Source organism: Nanorana parkeri, unplaced genomic scaffold (genome assembly GCF_000935625.1).
Source record: "Nanorana parkeri isolate BGI_ZX_2015 unplaced genomic scaffold, ASM93562v1 scaffold294, whole genome shotgun sequence".
Classification (NCBI taxonomy): Eukaryota; Metazoa; Chordata; class Amphibia; order Anura; family Dicroglossidae; genus Nanorana; species Nanorana parkeri.
Window position 1 is genome coordinate 18,325 of NW_017306562.1, and position 21,263 is coordinate 39,587.

Consider the following 21,263-nt stretch of genomic DNA (forward strand, 5'->3'; position numbering starts at 1 on the left):
AGGGTTTTCAACATGGAAGACTTTGCTTTTCAACTGGGGTTGCAGCTTCTTTCATCTTGCAGAGGTAAAATAATCTGTAATCAGTAATTGTCCCTTCAGGTTCTACTCTGGAAAATCCTAAAAACATGGCTTGTTAATGAAACACTGTCACCTTCCCATGCAGGGCATCCTCCTACACAGCCATCCACAACACCCAGCACTTCTGGATCAGGAAGAACATATGACCTCCAACCTTGTAATAGTCTACTAATTTGTATTGGGATTGTAATCCCTCACAGGAGTGAGCTTGGAGCGGTGGTAACTTTACAAAACACAGGGACCATGGGGAACAAAAGTAGCCACCCTCCAGAAGGAAGGACATTGTCAGTATGAATTCGGAGATGATTTGGGGATCTACACCCGAGTGATACACAAATAAGATACATTGCTGTTAATGTACTTGAATGTAAATTAAGATTTAACTACGGAGTTTAGTGTCACTCACTACATAGTATTAGGGATTACCTGAACAATCGATTCAGATTATATCTAGTTAGGTAAACTCTTCAACTACACAGGTGTTGGTACATTTTTTTGTATGTGTGCAGATGTATTTTTTTTCTTACTGCTAAAATGCATCACCTTAGCTTACGCACAAATGGAAATGGCTCCCTGACTGCTGTTCTAAAACCACTTTAAAAACTAGATTGTTCCCCATCCCCAGCCAACGTGACAGAGGGAGCAATACACATTACAGTTGTGTTCAGAAGATGCAGCTTAATGGAAATTGAGGTAGAAGTTGATCAATTACAAATGGAGGGGAAAAAAAAATGTTGAGCTGTTGCCAAGAGTAACCAACTAGGTTTCACCTTTTATTTTATGGGAAATTAAACAAGAATTACGATTGGTCACTATAGGCAACAGATTAACTTTGGTTTTCATTTCCTTTTCTCTATTTTTGTGAATCAGTTCCAGAGTGCTGCATGTAAAAGCATCAGATAGATATTGCCCTTAGGCTGCATTGATTTATGCAGTTTATGACTTCAGTCTACATGTAACACATAAACCTTTAAATAAGATGAAGGGGATGGTGGAGAGCATTACAGTTCTTTGTGAAGCACGGCTTGTGACGGATGGGATAATGTTTGAAGTATGGCCATCTCTGTATGTGAAATTTGGGCTCGGAGAGCAACAGAGATGGATGTGGGGCAGACTTAGAATAGATGGAATATATATAAGAGCTTGCCTGGAGTATATATTAACCTCCCCAGGTCTATTTCAATTTAAAGGTGGCACCCCCCATATAAAGTAGTAAAGAACAGGTTAATAACTTTTTTCCCATTCAGTGTGTTATTTAAAGCTGAAAAACACAGTCATGTGTTTATTTTTACTTTGTAAAATATTTTCCTCAAGCAAAAATAAATTGTTTTAAAGACAAATTGCATATCGGCAACAAAGACATTGCATTTTATCCCGAATTCCTGCAAGTTCTATATTATAGAATTATTATATCTACATTTTCCCACCACTTATGTACGGAAAGAGTCCAAGAATGGGAAATAAACCTTTTTCTGTGCTGCACACACAGGTATGTAATGTCCCCCCGTATGTGTTAGTAGGACCGGATTGACAAAATAGGAAGCTAGTTCTTGGCTCATTTCTCCTGGGATTACACGGTCGGTGTCGCCGTAAACATGAAGAGATGGGATCGTGATGGGCTGCTGGTAAAATTCTGCATGTTCAGTGGAACGACTCTTGAAGCCAGCAACCAGGATGGCGAAGTCAAACTGGAAGCGAGGATCTCCGCGCTGTTTGAGTGCACATATCATGGCCACGAGGGCGGCTCCTTGGCTGAAACCCAATATTCCGTTGAAGGGCCCAAGTTCAGAAAAGGCCTTGGCCACAGCTTGCAGAGATTCCTCTAAACCTACGCAGGATCTGGCTTCTTCCATGGCATTAAAACTGTTCTTCTCAGGGTCTGAGAACCACCAGCCTCTGGGATCTTCTCGTGGAATATCTGCACCACCTTCATTGGAGTCAACATCTAAAGAGACAAAATATAGTTAGGTCTAGTAAGTGTATTTGATTTTCATTTCTATTACCTATAGGGATTTGGTTATAAAACAGAACAACAAAGTATTCTTAGAAATGTATTAAATAGGGATGCACCGATATCGATACTAGTATCGATATCGCTGCCGATACCGAGTATTTGGGCGAGTACTCGTAGTCGCTTTTGATGAGAGAGCATGGAGCGGACTTCCCGGCCAATCAGGAAGCCAGGCAGCGTGTAATGACGGGCTGCCCGGCTTCCTGATTGGTCACCAAGCTGGCCAGTCAGGAAGCCAGGCGCCGTGGAATGATGAGGGAGCATGGAGCCGGCCAATCAGGAAGCAGGGCGCCGCATCATTACACGGCGCCCAGCTTCCATGATTGGCCAGAAAGCCGGCTCCATGCTTACTCGTCACACAGTGACGAAAAGCATGGGGCGGCTTTCTTGTTAATCCGGAAGCCGCGTGGCGAGTCTTTACACGCTGCCTCGCCACCTGGCTTCCTGAATGGGACTTCCGGTACTCGCAAATTGGTATCGGCGAGTACCGGAAAAAAAATAATCGGTACTCGGTACCAAAATACCGGTATCGGTGCATCCCTAGTATTAAGTATACATTACTTCATGCCGTAAAACCGATAACTACCAGCAAACTCCTTAATCAAGGTAACAAAAACATTAATTTGTTTGAAAAAAATTCAACCTGGAGTCACCCCGCAGATTCTTATCTCTCAGTGATACTGGTGGGAGCTCCAACCAGAGTGACACAGACATGGCACAGCAATGTGCTGCTTCTCCTTTCAATACCCAGTCACAAGCTGTGTAAATCTCTCCTGGGCTTCTGATGCTTCCACAGGTCACTCTCCATGTGAGCACACTGTAGAATGAATGTAAACACTCTGCTTCCAGATAACATTTACATCGGGAGTCTAGTGACGTCACTTCACACTTCCTGTGAGTACAGAGGCTGAAGCAGAGCTGGTACAATTCTGTCCAGCGTCTCCCTACCGCAGCAGATCATTGCTATTAGTGATCTATTGCTGGCTGATTGCAGGCAGCAATAGATCAGTGTTAGAAGCGATCCGCTAATGCATAACTTCATGAGGCATCTAGATCAGATCTCCATTGACCAGATCAAGAGCACTGCCCCTTCCACATTAAGAAAAATAAGTGATAAAAAAAAGTTGGTGTAATAGAAAAATATATAGACCCTCCCAAAATGAACCGCCAGGTCGAAACAATGATGTTAGAAGATCTGGATAACATTTGCGTTCACTGTGCCTGTGACAAGCCTGTAAAAAAAGTTGCTACCGTGTTAATTTGTGCCCTCGCCAACCCCAGTTTAAAAACGTAACTGCCCCCTGTGACCTTACTCACCTGGAAGCAAATGACGCAAAGCGCCCTCCTGGTATACTGACGTCAAATATGCAAAGATGCTGCAGAATGCTTCCTCGCAGCACCAGAAGAATCATCATTTATCTGGCACAATGCCATCAGGGGGCCGGCTGCGAGAACCTTGAAGAGACAGCCAACTCCCAATGACAAATTAGACAAAGATGGCGACATGGGATGGGATTTAGGTCAGCAGACTTTACTAAATATTTAAATATATGGGAACGTGCAAATTGGTTTTAGTGGTTAGTAGTGATATGAGGCTGGGCTTGGGTGAACTCAGGCAAACTGGGATTACACCAAGTCCAGCCTCATCGCTAGTGGTTAGTACAGGGGTGGACAACTCCAGCTCTCCAGCTGTGCTTTAACCACAAGTGAGAGCATGCCTCTGCCTCTGGGAGTCATGCCTGTGGCTATCAGTCTTGCAATGCCTCATGGGACTTGTAGTTCCAAAACAGCTGGAGAGCCGGAGCTGCCCACCCCTGGGTTAGTACGTGGTTTGTGAGTTTTAGGATGGCAGTTTCTGTGGAGTGTTGCAGGTGAAAGTCAGACTGTAAGGGGTCAAGAAGGTTGTTAGCAGTGAGGTGGCGGCTCAGATGGTTGTAGACTGGATGTTCAAGAAGATGGAACTTCGGTTGTTTAGACTGGTGGATCCAATGAGAGATTTTTAAGTATGGGGGTGACCATGTTAGAGCGGTAGGGAAAGATTGAAGATGTGAATCAGAGAGTGCAGAACAGAGCAAGAGGGTGACCAGAGTTGTTGTTAGGAATTGGGGTCCAGGGGGCAGGTGGTAAGGTGCCCGTCAGACAAAAGGATAGCAACTTTGTTTTTGGTAACAGGTCAGAGGAGGAAAGTATTGAATGTGATGGTAGACATAGTATGTTAAGTGGGGGAGATATCTGGACAGTGGTGATCTTATCACGAGATATATCAATGAGTAGTGAATGAGTTAGACCAGGGGTGGGCAACTCCAGCTGTTGTGGAACTACAAGTTCTATGAGGTATTACAGGACTCTGAGAGCCACAGGCATGATGATGGGATTTGTAGTTAAAAGGAGAACTATGGGGTTAAGGCTTTTCCCCATAGTTCTCCTTAGGGTAGCGGGAGGACACAAACTAGCGTCCTCCCGTCACCCTAGGCTCAGTATACCGCGAGCTGTAGCTGGCGGTATACTGAGACGCCGCAGCTGAAGCGGATCCCGACAATTATGTCTCACCTCATAGTTCTCCTTTAAAGCACAGCTCGAGTTCTGGGGTTCCCCACCCTTGCGTTAGAGGGTGGACTGGACATGCGGGGTGGGGCTGGGGTGGTGAATTAGAGAGTTAAAGGTAGAAAAGTGTTACTGAAGACTGAATGAGAGTGACGAACTTGGTCTGCCTGGCAGCAGAAACTGCATTTTTTTTTAACACAACCTGAAAAGGTGGTGGAACAGAGCCATTGCAAAAACAGCACTTTTGGACAAAAGTGTTTAACTTTTGTGCAATGGTTTTCCTGTGCCCTTTCCATTATCCTCTCATAACCACAGCTCCTGATTTTCTAAATATAAAGTGGGGGGAAGTGGTGCTCACTTTAAACATGAACTCATAGATGAAATAGGTGCAGGAAGCTCATTAGCGAGGAGGGTCACGTGTCACAGCCGGGCTCACCATCACCCAGGCGGTGTCACCCCCTCTAACCCCCGGCTCTTGGGATCAGCCAGGCAGGTCACGTGTCCCTCCCACTCTCCTTACCCGTCTCTGGGATCTGCAGAGGGGCGCTTATCACCACAAGCTCAGCGCGGTTTTTCAGGTTCTTTCTCAGAGATCCCGTCCTCTCCCAGAATGTGCGCTCATTCTGCCAGTAGCCGTGCAGTGCCAAGATCCGCAGAACCGATTTACAAGCCTTATGTTCAGTTGCGGACGCCGCCATCTTGGGACACCCGGAAGTGGGCGAAGTCAGCTCTGATTGGTTAGCTGTCAGTGGCAGAAGAAACTGCTCTTTGGGGCTGGAAGTTTAACTTGCTTCGCTTTCCTGGGTGTCTGTACCGTGTCGCAATACAATTCCTGTGCATCACAGATGACATACAATATGTTGTATTAACCATTGCCTGATAGTCACGTGACTGAATGGAAGAGCACTTTCACATTGTCATGTGGTTCTAGTTCCCTGCAAAGAGAGGAAACCCCCAATGACTCCACCAGTACACCATTTACACACAATGCTTATATTTATCATTATTCTTAATGAGCAGGTGACAGGATTTTATTTTTCTTCAATTTGGAAAATTAAGTAGCTACTATCTCTTGCAAAAGTTTTTTTTTCTCTGAGTTGTCACTATTGCTAAGGCACTCATTTACAAATAGAATTAAAAAAATAAAATATTTATATTTTTTATTTTACAATTGCAGGTTCCGGAACTGAAATCAATAATTTGCGGCAAACAAAAAAAACATCCGTTATATAGTAAAAAGTTACCTCAAAGCTGTGGCTGTGTTTCCACATTTGTGTACTGATACACTTACTTGCATCTGTTGCCTGCGGTCACAGTCACTTAAAAAGTGCAATCACTTTGGACAAACTCTAACTTTCAATCAGATTGCAAGGAACAGATTGGGCAATCCAATTGTAAGGTACAGATTGGGTAATCCAATTCTAAAGGTGCCCATACACCTTACAATTATCTGCAGATTTTCTGTGGTCAGATGGAAAAAATGCAACAGATTGGCGCAGGTAGAGATTACTCCATCTAAGTGTAGATGGAGGAATCTGTTGCACCTTTTCCATCTGACCACAGAAAATCTGCAGATAATTGTAAGGTGTATGGCCAGCTTAAAGTGACATTAAACCCTCAGATTTGTTAACATAAACCAATACTGTAATGTGCGCCTGGTTGTTTCCCTTCTCTTTGCTGATCTTCCTTTTAAATCTGTATCTGTTCTCATGCTGGGCAGAACTTCTGTTTTGCAGCAGACTGCCTTGTCTCTGGAATGGATACACGGTGTCTGTGTGTAGGTTTGCAACCTGAGCCAGCACTACAGGAAGAGGCCCTGAGCTGCAAAGGGAAGTTCTCCCCAAGCATGAGAAGACATGAGGATTTAAAAGGAAGAGCAGCAAAGAGAAGGGAAACTACCATGGATTACAGTAAGGCACACATTACAGTATTGGTTTAGGTTAAAAAATCTGAGCGTTCAATGTCACTTTAAGTGCTCTATTTCTCCTTGGATCCCCACTGCCTCTGCCCATACAGGCGTGGGAGAGAAGAAGGGATCCGAGGTGAAGCTGCAGGCTGTGCCGCCCCACTTCTCCCTGCCGCCTTATGGGGAATCCGGCACTGCCTGCAGCTTGTGTCATAGCGAGGTGTCTCGTTCGCCTGGCATCCCTGTGTGGCCGCAAAGCCCGCACACCCCAAAGGCCATCTCTGACCATTGTAACCTCTGCACTCCCATCCTGCGCATAGTGTCCACCATCGTACCCTCTGCATTTCTCTCCTGCGCATAATGCCCACCATCATACTCTCTTCAGGCCTCTCCTGCGCATTGTGTCCACCATCGTATCCTCTGCACTCCTTTCCTGTGCATAATGTCCACCATCATACCCTCTGCACTCCGCTCCTGCGCGTAGTGTCCACCATCGTACCCTCTGCGCTCCGCTCTGCACTCCCCCTCCTCTGCATAGTGTCCACCATCGTACCCTCTGCACTCCTCTCCTGCGCGTAGTGTCCACCATCGTAGCCTCTGCACTCCCCTCCTGCGCATAGTGTCCACCATCGTACCCTCTGCATTTCTCTCCTGCGCATAATGCCCACCATCATACTCTCTTCAGGCCTCTCCTGCGCATTGTGTCCACCATCGTATCCTCTGCACTCCTTTCCTGTGCATAATGTCCACCATCATACCCTCTGCACTCCGCTCCTGCGCGTAGTGTCCACCATCGTACCCTCTGCGCTCCGCTCTGCACTCCCCCTCCTCTGCATAGTGTCCACCATCGTACCCTCTGCACTCCTCTCCTGCGCGTAGTGTCCACCATCGTAGCCTCTGCACTCCCCTCCTGCGCATAGTGTCCACCATCGTACCCTCTGCATTTCTCTCCTGCGCATAATGCCCACCATCATACTCTCTTCAGGCCTCTCCTGCGCATTGTGTCCACCATCGTATCCTCTGCACTCCTTTCCTGTGCATAATGTCCACCATCATACCCTCTGCACTCCGCTCCTGCGCGTAGTGTCCACCATCGTACCCTCTGCGCTCCGCTCTGCACTCCCCCTCCTCTGCATAGTGTCCACCATCGTACCCTCTGCACTCCTCTCCTGCGCGTAGTGTCCACCATCGTAGCCTCTGCACTCCCCTCCTGCGCATAGTGTCCACCATCGTACCCTCTGCATTTCTCTCCTGCGCATAATGCCCACCATCATACTCTCTTCAGGCCTCTCCTGCGCATTGTGTCCACCATCGTATCCTCTGCACTCCTTTCCTGTGCATAATGTCCACCATCATACCCTCTGCACTCCGCTCCTGCGCGTAGTGTCCACCATCGTACCCTCTGCGCTCCGCTCTGCACTCCCCCTCCTCTGCATAGTGTCCACCATCGTACCCTCTGCACTCCTCTCCTGCGCGTAGTGTCCACCATCGTAGCCTCTGCACTCCCCTCCTGCGCATAGTGTCCACCATCGTACCCTCTGCATTTCTCTCCTGCGCATAATGCCCACCATCATACTCTCTTCAGGCCTCTCCTGCGCATTGTGTCCACCATCGTATCCTCTGCACTCCTTTCCTGTGCATAATGTCCACCATCATACCCTCTGCACTCCGCTCCTGCGCGTAGTGTCCACCATCGTACCCTCTGCGCTCCGCTCTGCACTCCCCCTCCTCTGCATAGTGTCCACCATCGTACCCTCTGCACTCCTCTCCTGCGCGTAGTGTCCACCATCGTAGCCTCTGCACTCCCCTCCTGCGCATAGTGTCCACCATCGTACCCTCTGCATTTCTCTCCTGCGCATAATGCCCACCATCATACTCTCTTCAGGCCTCTCCTGCGCATTGTGTCCACCATCGTATCCTCTGCACTCCTTTCCTGTGCATAATGTCCACCATCATACCCTCTGCACTCCGCTCCTGCGCGTAGTGTCCACCATCGTACCCTCTGCGCTCCGCTCTGCACTCCCCCTCCTCTGCATAGTGTCCACCATCGTACCCTCTGCACTCCTCTCCTGCGCGTAGTGTCCACCATCGTAGCCTCTGCACTCCCCTCCTGCGCATAGTGTCCACCATCGTACCCTCTGCATTTCTCTCCTGCGCATAATGCCCACCATCATACTCTCTTCAGGCCTCTCCTGCGCATTGTGTCCACCATCGTATCCTCTGCACTCCTTTCCTGTGCATAATGTCCACCATCATACCCTCTGCACTCCGCTCCTGCGCGTAGTGTCCACCATCGTACCCTCTGCGCTCCGCTCTGCACTCCCCCTCCTCTGCATAGTGTCCACCATCGTACCCTCTGCACTCCTCTCCTGCGCGTAGTGTCCACCATCGTAGCCTCTGCACTCCCCTCCTGCGCATAGTGTCCACCATCGTACCCTCTGCATTTCTCTCCTGCGCATAATGCCCACCATCATACTCTCTTCAGGCCTCTCCTGCGCATTGTGTCCACCATCGTATCCTCTGCACTCCTTTCCTGTGCATAATGTCCACCATCATACCCTCTGCACTCCGCTCCTGCGCATAGTGTCCACCATCGTACCCTCTGCACTCCCCTCCTGCGCATAGTGTCCACCATCATACCCTCTGCACTCCGCTCCTGCGCGTAGTGTCCACCATCGTACCCTCTGCGCTCCGCTCTGCACTCCCCCTCCTCTGCATAGTGTCCACCATCGTACCCTCTGCACTCCCCTCCTGCGCATAGTGTCCACCATCATACCCTCTGCACGCCTCTCCTTTGCATAGCACCCTACCGTTGTACCCTCTGCAGTCCCCTCCTGCGCATAGTGTCCACCATCATACCCTCTGCACTCCGCTCCTGCGCGTAGTGTCCACCATCGTACCCTCTGCACTCCCCTCCTGCGCATAGTGTCCACCATCATACCCTCTGCACGCCTCTCCTTTGCATAGCACCCTACCGTTGTACCCTCTGCAGTCCCCTCCTGCGCATAGTGTCCACCATCATACCCTCTGCACGCCTCTCCTTTGCATAGCACCCTACCGTTGTACCCTCTGCACTCTTCTTCTGTGCATTGCGCCCACCATTGTAGCTTTTTCTGGCCATTCACTATCGTCTTACGCCAAGACAAATTGGCTTCTACACAACTTCACCTTCCTTCTTTATTGCATTAAAAGTTATGCTTTACTTATTCCCCATCCAGCCTACCTAGATCTCAAACATCAATGTACTTGTCAGATATTAGTATCGAGTGGCACCTATGGTGTGAGTGTATCACATATGGCAGGTTGAGGTATTTCTGTATATTTGCCGTTTACAAATGATATCCAAACCCAATCACTAAATCCTCATATACTGTCAGATGTTGAATTGGAATTTTAAAGTTTTTGTATTTGTCTTTCCAGTCATAAGATTTACCTAAAAAGAAAAAAAAATGACCGGTATGATTTTCTCTGTTGCAGTTGAGTAACACCTGTGGGTCCGGTCTAGTCTCTTCCACAGCCTGCGACTAGACAGTGAAAGGAGAAAGAGCAGACTGGTGAGCTTGGATCTCTGTCACTCTGCTGTCTCCTTCTATCACCATATGCCATGCAATGCAGGACAACTAATTGGCTCCTTATGCTGCTCCAGAGCAATGTTGTGCATGTAAACAGAAAGTGGCACTAAGAGTCTAGAGGAGATCAGCAGCACTGAGATACAAAATGGATGGAAAAAAAAAAGACAACAGTGTATTATGAAAAAGTGCCAATTGTTGAGCAAACTAAATGTGATTGATTTGGGTAGAAACCCCCTTCCCCTGCACTCAGGATGATCCTGCTGTGTCTATCTTAAGACCTGTTGCCCATTCCATCGATGAGTATTAGTTTATTATTTTAATGGAAGCTGCAGATTTAAAAATATTGCAAACTTTTGAAATGACGTCACCATATTACAGCTTGCATGACATTTTAGTGATGGGGTTTACATATACTTTAAAAAAGAACTCCGGAGAAAAATGTTATTAACCCTTACATTGGGGCTACCCCCGAACCACAAGGGTTAAGTGCTCGATTTCGCCTAGGGCAAAAATTAAAGTTATACCCACCTGATCCTCGGAGGCGGCTTGCTCTTAAGGTGGCCATACACTTTACAACCATCGCAAGACCTTAGTCTTGCGATGGTTGTAAAGTAATTTAAAAAAACGTACGATCTGCCCATCTTGGACAGGCAGATCCTACTTGCGATCATTACAAGCCTGCCCCGCTGAGGGGCGGGCTTTCGATGACCGCAATGCTGAACGGGCAGTGTGCGCGTGCACACACCAGCCTGTTCGGCATTTGACTCCCGAGCATGCCACAAACCAGCCGAAAATCTTACGATTTTCGGCTGGTTTTCGCACATGCTGCTTAGACAAAAGACGTGCGACCGTACAGTAAAAACGGTTGCACGCCTGCCATACACTTTGCGATTATCGTACGATTGCGGGATTTCCCACGATTATCGTGCGATAATCGCACAATGTATGGGCCCCTTTAGTCCGATCCCTGGGGCCTCAGCAGAGTTATCACGTTCTATACACAGTGTACAGAACGTGAGGATACAGAGGGACATGCAGCAGAGGAGGAGGGAGGCTGGAAGAAGCACTGTCACAGCCAGCTGTCCCCGAGGATCGGGTGCATATAACTTTCTTATGTTTGACCCTAGGCAAAGACAACCACTTAACCCCTTGCAGTGCAAGGGTATCCCCACTGCAAGGGTTAATCACATTTTTTATTGGAGTTCTAATATTCATTCACTAGACGTGTTGCCGTCAGACTTATTCAAGTCTGAAAATTCTTAATTCAGTGGGCACATACTGTTATTCCGTAGGCACATAACAGGATCTATGAGCAGACATGGTGTTCATGCCATTTGTGCTACTGCCCAGGGCACCCAAGAACAAAAAGACACTTCTAAGAAGCCCTAAATGGGCACTCAGTCCTGGCTTTCCCCTCATTGCTGATCACAAAGGATCCTCTGTAGTGGCAGACAAGCCAAATCTGGATGCTGAAAACATCACAGCGATGGCCTAAGGACAGCCGGAACTGCCATCGTCAAGTGAGGCAGCTGACACCAGTGATGTTAGAAAACATGACTGGCGCATATAAGTCAATGATTGTATGCTATGACATAGCAGATTGGCAGCACTCGGGAGGAGGAGAGCTGCACCAAGGGGTACTGCACATTCACAGCAGGCACATTTGAGCTGGACACCGAGCAGACAGCACCCTGCCAAGAGGTCGAAGCTTCACAAGAGTAGGAACAAAGCAACAAAAACAAGCACTGAAGGGGTCTGACCCTCATCTCTGCTCAGGGTCCCCTGTCACTGTTAGGATCAGTGTCACTGTCTTAATCAACTATAACACCAGTGTTGAACATATAATCAGTATTTGAGAAAAATTGTGATTATTCGAGAGGTATATATAATAAGAATATTTCAAGCAAAAATCTTTTTCAGATAATACAGTAAATAAAAGATGAACTCCGTATCCATTTGAACGCCGACATTCTGCAATCATTCCGTTATCCTCACTGATGTGTGTGCATGCTTGTCTATGACTGCCCAGAAATAGCAAACATTTTCTTTAATTACAAGTGTCTTAATCTGCTTAACTGCAGACTACCTGCCCACTTCAATCAGACTCTCGCTTGCACTTTAAAGGAAATTGGCTCAGTGGAGGTTTTCTCTTATTTTTTTCCCCCCTCTGCGAGAGCGAGGCTCAACCTTCTCTGTGCCGAAAACACCTTGAAATATGTTCTAAATTCACATTAATCTCCAGTTGCAGATGAGAAACAAAGACAGATTGGAAAGGGCAGGCTCTTGTGTAGGCGTTCATCTTCAGTTAAGAGAAAACTAGCTAGGACAGATGGGTACCATTTATGTTGAATACTAGTGATACCACTGTTTTAATAGTGAATATATTTTTTAACTGTTTGTGTCCCCAGCATAGTTTAAGTAATGAAATATTCCTAACCTCTAATTTTGATCTGGGTAGTACATTTAAGGCTTCCTCCTCTTTAAACTGGAGATTGGAGATGCTAAAATGTTAAACCAAAAGGTGTATGACTTGTGTAGGTGTGTTTCGGAGGGGGTTATGTAAAATGACCTAAGCTCAATAGGGGATCTTGAACCTCCACTAAGTGGGAGCTTACGGTCCTGTGGTTTTTAAATCTTTAGTCCTTTGCTTGCAAGGGGAACTCCCTCCTAGGAATACCTTGTGCCAAGGGTGTATCGTACTCTTGCATCTACTAACAAATGTAGGTCCACACTTGAACGTAGTTTTCAATGTTCACTTGAACTTGGTAGGTAGGACAGGAGGACAAAAGAGGTGAAATAGCCAAAACTCTCATGGGGCTCCTACAGTTCTTTGGCTAGCCATTGCTGAGTAGGTCACATTATCCAAAAGCATCACACAGAACTACATCTGGTGGACATAGCCATACATGAGACAGGGAAACTTGAATAAAGATGTCACCAGCACAAAAGGTTTCCAAATCAGTGTAAATCCATTTTATTGATAGATGTCACTCAAATGACAAGCACTTTCGGGGCAACACAGGGTCCCATTCATCAGGCTTAGAGATGCACCCGTTATTTTTTGGGATATCCAGTAAGGAATGCTACAAGATACATGGATATTGTTCGTCATCTCTGAGCCTGATGAAGCGGAGCCTGCGTGGCCCTGAAAGCGCTTGTCATTTGAGTGACAACTCTCTTGCACTGATTTGGTAACTATCGTGCTGGTGACATCTTTATTCAAGTTTCACTGTGGGTGGCACGATCCACAGTCATTTCCAGCACCCGTTATTTTTTTGGGATATATCCGGTAAGGATTGCTACAAGATATATGGACATACATGAGACAGGTACACCCAGGGACAGTCCAAGCAGGTTTGCCCTGCCCTTTTATTCAGTAAGGCAGGAAACAAACACGGTATCACTGTAGGAGGCCTTTGTACAGCATAAAACAAACAAAACATCTGCCTGTCCAAGCCAATAACCAAACTCATGTCAGTCCCGGGCTAAAAGGAACCCCCAAAACAAACAGAACCTGTACCTTTTTTTAGTTTTCTGTCAGCAGTAGGCCTTTTCAGCTAGCAGCAGGCAACCACAGAAGAGAGTGAAAGAGCCCAGGCAGCGCACATGTATAAAGACCTGTAGGAAGTTGAGGTGAATAATGAGGGCTGGCTACCAAGTAAGATGTGGACCTAAGGATGGGTATTCCATCCAAAGGTCTACAAAGCCTCCGGGTTACAGGACCCAGAACAGAACATAAGATTTAGGGAAAACAAAAAGTATATTTCTCTTCATCAGCCATAAACGGTGGAGTCTCTCACCGTGTGTGGGAGAATAGCTTAGGTGATGCATACATACCATACACAATCCTGCCAGTGCCTGCACAGTATATAAACCTCCGATAACCTCCGTTGTGGATGAAACTGTTCCCAAATTATCTGTAGCAGGCTGGAGACTAGAATCACCTCAAATTCCCCTAAATTATATATTATTTACTCACCTCAAACCTTGACACTGCCACACTTTTCTATGAATGTTAGGGCCATTAGGGAGAAATGTTTGACTAACATCACAAAGCATTTGCCGAAGAAATATCTAACTTGATATTTTGATGTACCCACCTGTAACAAAACGTTAATTCATGATGACATGGCTGCTTTTATCTATCAGTCTGTTCAGGCAGCTCCCAGATGTTACTTCTTATACACCAGAAGCACAATTTTCTGGTTAGGGGAGTTCAATCTCTGGTTATGCCTTTCTCAAAGTACTTGAATGCTAACATATACTTCCTCGCAAGCAAATATGGAAGATATTCTTTGACTACTACAAAGTCCAACTGTGCCCAGATGTTTTGAGTTATAGTCCTGCTTATAATGTATAGAGCCTGTACCCCTTTCAGACTATAAATCATTCATCGTCTTTATTACACACTGCTTTGTGGAGAGACCATTAACATATGCCAACGCAATTTTGAAAACACCTTTGAAAAGAAAAGAAAACTCTGTGTAAAATGAAAAAGGTATTTAGAGGGTTTAAAATGCATGTAAAATCAAAACGTTTTTTTTCTTGTACTGGATGGAGTAGAGAGTCAGGTTTTTATTGCTAGCTGTATCCCTACTGGGTTGATTTATTCTCTGTATATGTCCTGGTGAGCCTTCACTAAGACAGAAAGTATTAGGAAATCCAAACTTTAATAGTTGTCACCAGAACAAGAATGTTAAAGGAAATTTTCCAATTGATATTATGGTGACACCTGTATCACTTAGTAGGGATTTCCTCTCACTTCCTGCTTTGTATTCAGGGCTGGAAGTGACGCAAAATCTCCCCAGTTGGACCCAGCAAAAAAAATAACTGACATGACTTTAACCCTTTCCTTCTTTATTAAAAACAAAAAGAAGTTATGGCTACATGTAATCTAAATGATACATTTTCAACCATGGTAGCAGTTTTGAGGACAGCATAGAGATCACTAGCTGGCTCAAGTCAAGGCACCTAGGTAACACATCAGTGCATTCATGAGCACACACTGGAATCCATCCAACACCTAATCTATAGCATTTTGTGCAATTATCTATCCATAGTGTATTCTGTTAGGGTGGGGGACTCTATTGGTACAATGAGTTCCTGGGTCTGCACACCTGCTGTGGCCAATCTCAATGTTGGATTTTTTATTTTATATTTCAGAGAATGCGAACAGGAGCTACTGGAACACACAAAGGTGGGTTGGAAAGCCCAAAACGTCCAAGTGGACAAGAACATTTGTGTTTGTTGGAAGGAAGATCTTGCTGATGGAATATCCAAGATCTAAAAGAAATCAGGGGCTGTCTCAGCCAACCAGGTTTGACCTATAACTAAATTATAATTTTTGGTGGACAGGTTCTTTAAGTCATTTTAATAAACGGGTACCTTTCCTGTGCAGTATATTGGTAATCTTACCACAGGTCACGCATACAAACCAAATAGCTGCTGCCCATAGTTCAGTCTGAACATAACATCTCATTCCCCTGCTTATTACTGGGCTGGCTTGTTTTGTCTCTGCTCATGTTAAGCAGAAAAAGGGCACATTATTTATGCATAATTTTACAGTAATGCTTTATTTTGAATACCATCATATGAACATATGAAATAAAGGTAATACATCTTGCCGTAGCACTATACATGACACACCTAGTAATCTGCAAACACTTATTTTCAGCAGAGTTTCTCTGTGAGAAAGAAGAAGTGTTCATTCAGGAGGCTCATCAAGAAACCAGTTCATCTTGGTCCAAGAAAGATTAAGGTCTCTGCAAGCTGCATTCAAGAACAGAGAGAAATTTACATTGTGAGAGAGCTGGGCAGAAGAACATAAAGAACAGCTTTGTAGCATGGGGTGGACATCCATCCAGATTATTTATACCCCAGAAACCTAGACTAGAGCAGATTTTAGGTTTTGGATGTGTTCACTTTTAGGTTTTAAATACATTTGAAAATATATAATTTCTGCCCGCAAAACCATTGCAGCACCAGTTATCCCAGGCAGATGTAAAAGCTTTTATTTAGTACATACAGTATATAGTCAATGAACAACATTGACGCTCTTTGTAAACCTTACTATAGGGCTTATTTATGCAAAGAGCAGATATTCCTATCTCCTGGATACTGTGTCTGCAATTTCCTCTGCATAGCGCTGCTAACATTATAGTAGAGCTTGATCACTTGACTTTGATAGCTCACCTGACCAGGCTTTCCCAGATTTTTTATGCATTCATTTAAATATTTCAGAAGTTGGGAGGTGGGGCCTCCATGGATCGGGCTTGTTTTTCAGGCACATCCCACATATGCTCGATTGGATTGAGATCTGGAGAATTTGAAGGCCAAGTCAACACCTTAAACTCATTGTTGTGTTCCTCAAACCATTCTGAAACCATTTGTGCAGTGTGGCAGGGCACATTATCCTGCTGAAAGAGGCCACTGCCATCAGGGAATACCATTTCCTTTAGGGGTGTACTTGGTTAGCAACAATGTTTAGCAGCACATTGTGTAGTCATGGGCCACTGTTGTCTCCATCAGGAAAACCACCCTCAGAATTGACAAGCAGCATTTGCTAGAGTGCACGTAGATAGAAAGTAACTGGAGGAGATCAATAGCACTGGGATGTAACAAAGGAGGAGAAAAACATAAAAATACACAAAACATGGAAATTGGTTATGCCATCATGTCATGGACATTGCTGTAGCAAACTAAATTTAATTCAGTTAGGGTGCATGTGCACTTTACACAAATTTGGACAGTAGATATGTGTCCTGTGGTGGGAGTCCAATGCAAATTAAAAGTGGAAGTAAACCACCACTACAAAAGAAACATTTTGTGCCGCCTAGGAGCAGTTTGCCATACGTGCTAAAATGGCCAGCATATCAGCACATAATGGCAGACCTACCTTGCAAACGATCACCTCCAGCATCGCAATGCCAGTGCTCCTCTTTGTTGCAGGTATTCCAGTGTTCTTCCGGGTTCAGAATCTTCAGTCTCTTGATTAGCCGGGATGATGTAACTCCTGCACATGCACACGGGAGTTACTTTGTCTCGGTACAAAGCTGCATGTGCAGCTCAGTGTACATAAATGCTGCCAGCCAGAGAATAGCAATTATGTCAGAAGAGACATACAGAATCTCTTCTGTCATAATAACCCCACCTATTGAAGAAAAAAAAAAATGAACTTTACTTCCCCTTTAAGGTATGGATTGAATCCCCCTAGGGGGTAGTCACTCCACATATCAAATCTGATAACACAAAGCTTGGCCTATATCCATATCACTCATTTTCCTGGGATGAGAGCTCTGGTTCCAAAACAGGGATAAGCCTCGCGGATGAGGGACAGCTGGGAGCTATATATTATTCGAACCCAAACATAACACAAAAGGGCAGAGCCAGACGGATGCTGCATGATATGGTACAGTGCTATTACATCTAAATACATGACCACAGTACATAATTAGCAAAAACCAGGCAAAAGGAAACAACTCAGAACGAAGCATTTAATCAAGTGTCAGCGTTTGTTCTCTTCCCTCCACCTGAACAGCTTCTATTACCAGATCTTCTGCACGTTTCTTGTGTCTAATGCACTATGTATATGTACAGCCTTTGCTTCTTGCTCTCTATAGCAGTGATTCCCAGGATGCGGTTTGGAAGTACACGCAGCTTTCAGCTTCCTTTGATGTTGCTCTTGGCAGCCTCTCAGCAGGTGTTTAATTTTAAAGTACATGTTTGCCTGTTCATATTGGGAGTACATCCGGCTGCAATGTATATCTTCCCCCGAAAGAAACATAAAGATAGTTAAAACAAACCTTTCTCAGTATAAACCTATTAATACTAACTGTCTTATAGTAGAACCTAACTGCCTGCACATAACTTTAATTGCTGTTAAAAGGTTGCGGTGTGAGCTGTATGCTGATCACCTGATTTTACCTTCCCAGAAGGCATTGCTTATTTGACAAAGAGGCTGCTTCAGCTCTTGTTAGGACAATGCTGTGAGACTACATGGACAGATCACTAAGCAGAAGTACTAATTGGTAGAGGAGTCCTGACTCAGAGGGCTGCTAACAGTGTGAAGCAACCTAATTGTCAGTGCAATCGAATCGCTTTATGAATTGCAAGCCTCGGAATGAGGAGATCCCTGGGTTTTGCAGAAGCCATTTTAAAACCACATAAATGTATGTACAAGTACATTTAGGCTAAACCATATTAAAAGTGTCAGATTTAGTTTAATGCTGAACTTCGGGCACATATCAAAAGCACAAATGAATGCAGCTCAATATTCAATAACACATCAATAAATGTATTTTTGTTAATGTCAATTAGTGTAAATACTGAAGAATGTAGCTGTTGCGGCAGACGGCTTTCAGGTTCCAAGGCTTTATTAGAAATGTAATTACAAAATAGCACACATTGTAAAAGATTAAGCGTTTCAGCCAGTTGCGGCCTTAATCATAGCTAGACTATGATTAAGGCCGCAACTGGCTGAAACGCATTCGAGGTTACAATGCGTGCTATTTTGTAGTTACATTTTTAATAAAGCTTTTGAACTTGGAAGAAGTGTGCCGCAATATCCACTTTCCTCAGTACATGGAGTGGGGCGAATGGAAGCATTGGCGAGCACCAGCAATTCATGGTACCGCCTTACTCCATGTACCGAGGAAAGTGGAAATCCAGCTTCCAAGTTCCAAGGATTTATTAGAAATGTAATTACAGAATAGCATACATTGTAACTGCTTACGTGTTTCAGCTGCTTGCGGCCTTAATCATAGCTAGGCTAGCTAGGCTATGATTAAGCCTGGAAGTGGCTGAAATGCATTTGTGGTCACGACATGTTTTTTTGTTTGTAGTTACATTTCTAATAAAGCCTTGGAACTTGGAAGCTGTGTGACATAATATCCACTTTCTTCAGTGCATAGAGTAAGGCGCACGGAAGCCTTGTCGAGCACCAGCAATTCCTTAACTTTTTATTATGGGTGAAGGACCTGCAGGTCCATTTCCTTTCTGTCTTATATAGTGCGAGTACCAGAATTTGTGACCAGCCTCTTGTACTCTACTGTACAGCAGAGATTGGACTGGTAAAGGGAGAAACAGCACAACAATTATGCTACATGTATACTTGTCTATGATACACAAGACGTTCTGAATGATGTACAAAGCTGTATTCTGATATAATGTTCTCCTAAGCAGGTAAAACTTAATTCAGCATTCCTCAAGATCTCATTGCTTCATCTAAACACATAACCAACCGTCTTCACATACTTCTAGATATCTGCTTGAGTGTCCTGGGGGAAAAGTTGAACTTCGGCCCACTCCACTGACCAACAGTGCGTTGCAAGAGAAAAAAAGGTAGTCTAGAGCTTCACTTTCTATTTCAAGTGAACAGGGCTGCCGTCAGGGGGGTACGGCCAGTACCATTGTAAGGGGCCCCGGCGGCCGGGGGGCCTGGGCTCCAAGTTATAATTTTTCCCTGTAGAATTATATGAATAGTACCATTTGCCTGGTCCTGCCCCCCCCCCCCGCGCTATTGGTACCTTCCTCAGAAGTGCTTACAGGGGGGCGGAGCTAACTTTCCCCGGCAGAAGCACCGGAGATCGTGGCAGAAGAGGATGAAGAGGAGCATGTCTGCTGCCGTCTGCCTGGAGGGGAAAGGTACTTACCGTTCCCTTTCCCAGCAGACAGAGGCCCCCGAAGATGGTGGGGGTTGTGATAGGGACTGGGCAGAGAGAAAGAGTGAGAGAGACAGATCGACCGACGCTGAGAGCTTCTTAGCATTGGCGGTCGGTCTCTCTCATGCTTCCCTCCCTCCTCTCAGCATAGTCGGTCTGTGTCTCACTCTTTCCCCCCTCCTCCTCCCCTAAGAGAAGGGGGGAAGAGTGAGAGAGACCGACGGACACTGAGGGGGGAGGGGGGAGTGAGCAACGGACAGAAATGATGGAGCTACGTGCATGCCTACCTGACAGACCCTTCCCCCCCTTCCTCAATCACATGTTTTATTCATGACCTAAACTTCAGAAAACTGGTTGTCAGGTACAATATGCACATTTTAATACAGAATGCACATTGAGGACATTGGAGTATGAGAAGGAGCTGACTACAAAGTGACCCCAGTACCACATTAAAGAGGACACAACGTTCTATAGTGATAATAAAGTGCAGGTGCAAACACTGGGATCTGTGTAAAGGTCGCCATACACCTTTCAACCATCGCACGACTTTTGTTGTGCGATTGTTGTAAGGTGATTAAAAGTTTTTACGACCTGCCCATCTTGGACAGGCAGATCGTACTTGCGATCATCGCAAGTCCTCCCCGCTGAGGGGAGGGCTTGCAGATGATTGCAATGGTGAGCGGGCAGTGTGCGCTTGCGTACCTCAGGTGTGCGGCTTTCGCCTTGAGATCGCTCTACCAATTTTCGGCAGGTTTTCTAGCGTGCTCGTTATATGAAAATCGTGCGACCGTACAGTAAATGCGGTTGCACGCTGCCCATACACCTTACGATTATTTTACGATCGGGGATCACCCGTTACGATATTTGTACGATCGCAGGATCACCCGCTTATAGTACGATAATTGTCAGGTGTATGGGCAGCTTAAGAACATAAGGAGAAAACACTGAGAAGAGGGGGAGGGGGAAGAGTGAGAGGCCCAGAACCTGTGTGCTGAAATTTCTTTACATCAGGGAAATGGATTATAATAGGGAATATTACAATGTAATGGAGGGGTGTGGAATTCCTATTGCCCGTAGCCCGAGACAGGCAGTCCTGGGCGCCGGGCGAGTAGTTTTTTTTCTACATTGAGGGCCAGTTCACACCACAAAAGGCTGCGGGAGCCAACCAGCTTGCGTTCCAGAGGTTGAACGCCCTGGAACACAGCCTTTATGTTGTGAATCGGCCCTTAACCCTGCTTCGGGCAGGCAGCAAGGCTAAATGTAAAGTGGGAGCCATTTTGTACAGGTGATCTTGAGCGGCAGTACAGCCATCCAAAATCACTTGTAACCAGCCTGATTCTCCTACCCCTCCCTTCTCTCTCTCCGGTGGGCATGTCCCCAGCCTCTCCCTCTGATATCGCTCCCTTTCTCCCTGCCCACTGGATCCCTTTCTGCTGTGCTCTTTGGGGTCCCCCGCTCTTCTGGAGCACCGGATTCACGGCAAACTAGATCAG

General features: G+C 45.7%; 1 protein-coding gene across 1 annotated transcript; it reads right to left on the reverse strand.

Annotated features, from left to right (window-relative positions):
- Nucleotides 1-1,494: 1,494 nt before the first annotated feature.
- On the reverse strand, nucleotides 1,495-5,352 carry OVCA2 (ovarian tumor suppressor candidate 2). Its single transcript, XM_018557653.1, has 2 exons — nucleotides 5,154-5,352; nucleotides 1,495-2,023 (listed from the first exon to the last, which is right to left on the reverse strand). Exons 1-2 carry the CDS (start codon nucleotides 5,329-5,331, stop codon nucleotides 1,509-1,511), a joined length of 693 nt encoding a protein of 230 aa, XP_018413155.1. The 5' UTR covers nucleotides 5,332-5,352; the 3' UTR covers nucleotides 1,495-1,508.
- Between the last annotated feature and the right edge of the window lie 15,911 nt (nucleotides 5,353-21,263).

Excerpts from the sequence above, each read along its gene's own strand:
- OVCA2 (XM_018557653.1), bottom strand. The coding sequence starts at position 5,331 with ATGGCGGCGTCCGCAACTGAACATAAGGCTTGTAAATCGGTTCTGCGG. Across the intron at positions 2,024-5,153 it reads TCTGCAGATCCCAGAGACGG|ATGTTGACTCCAATGAAGGT; the intron begins GTAAGGAGAGTG and ends TTGTCTCTTTAG.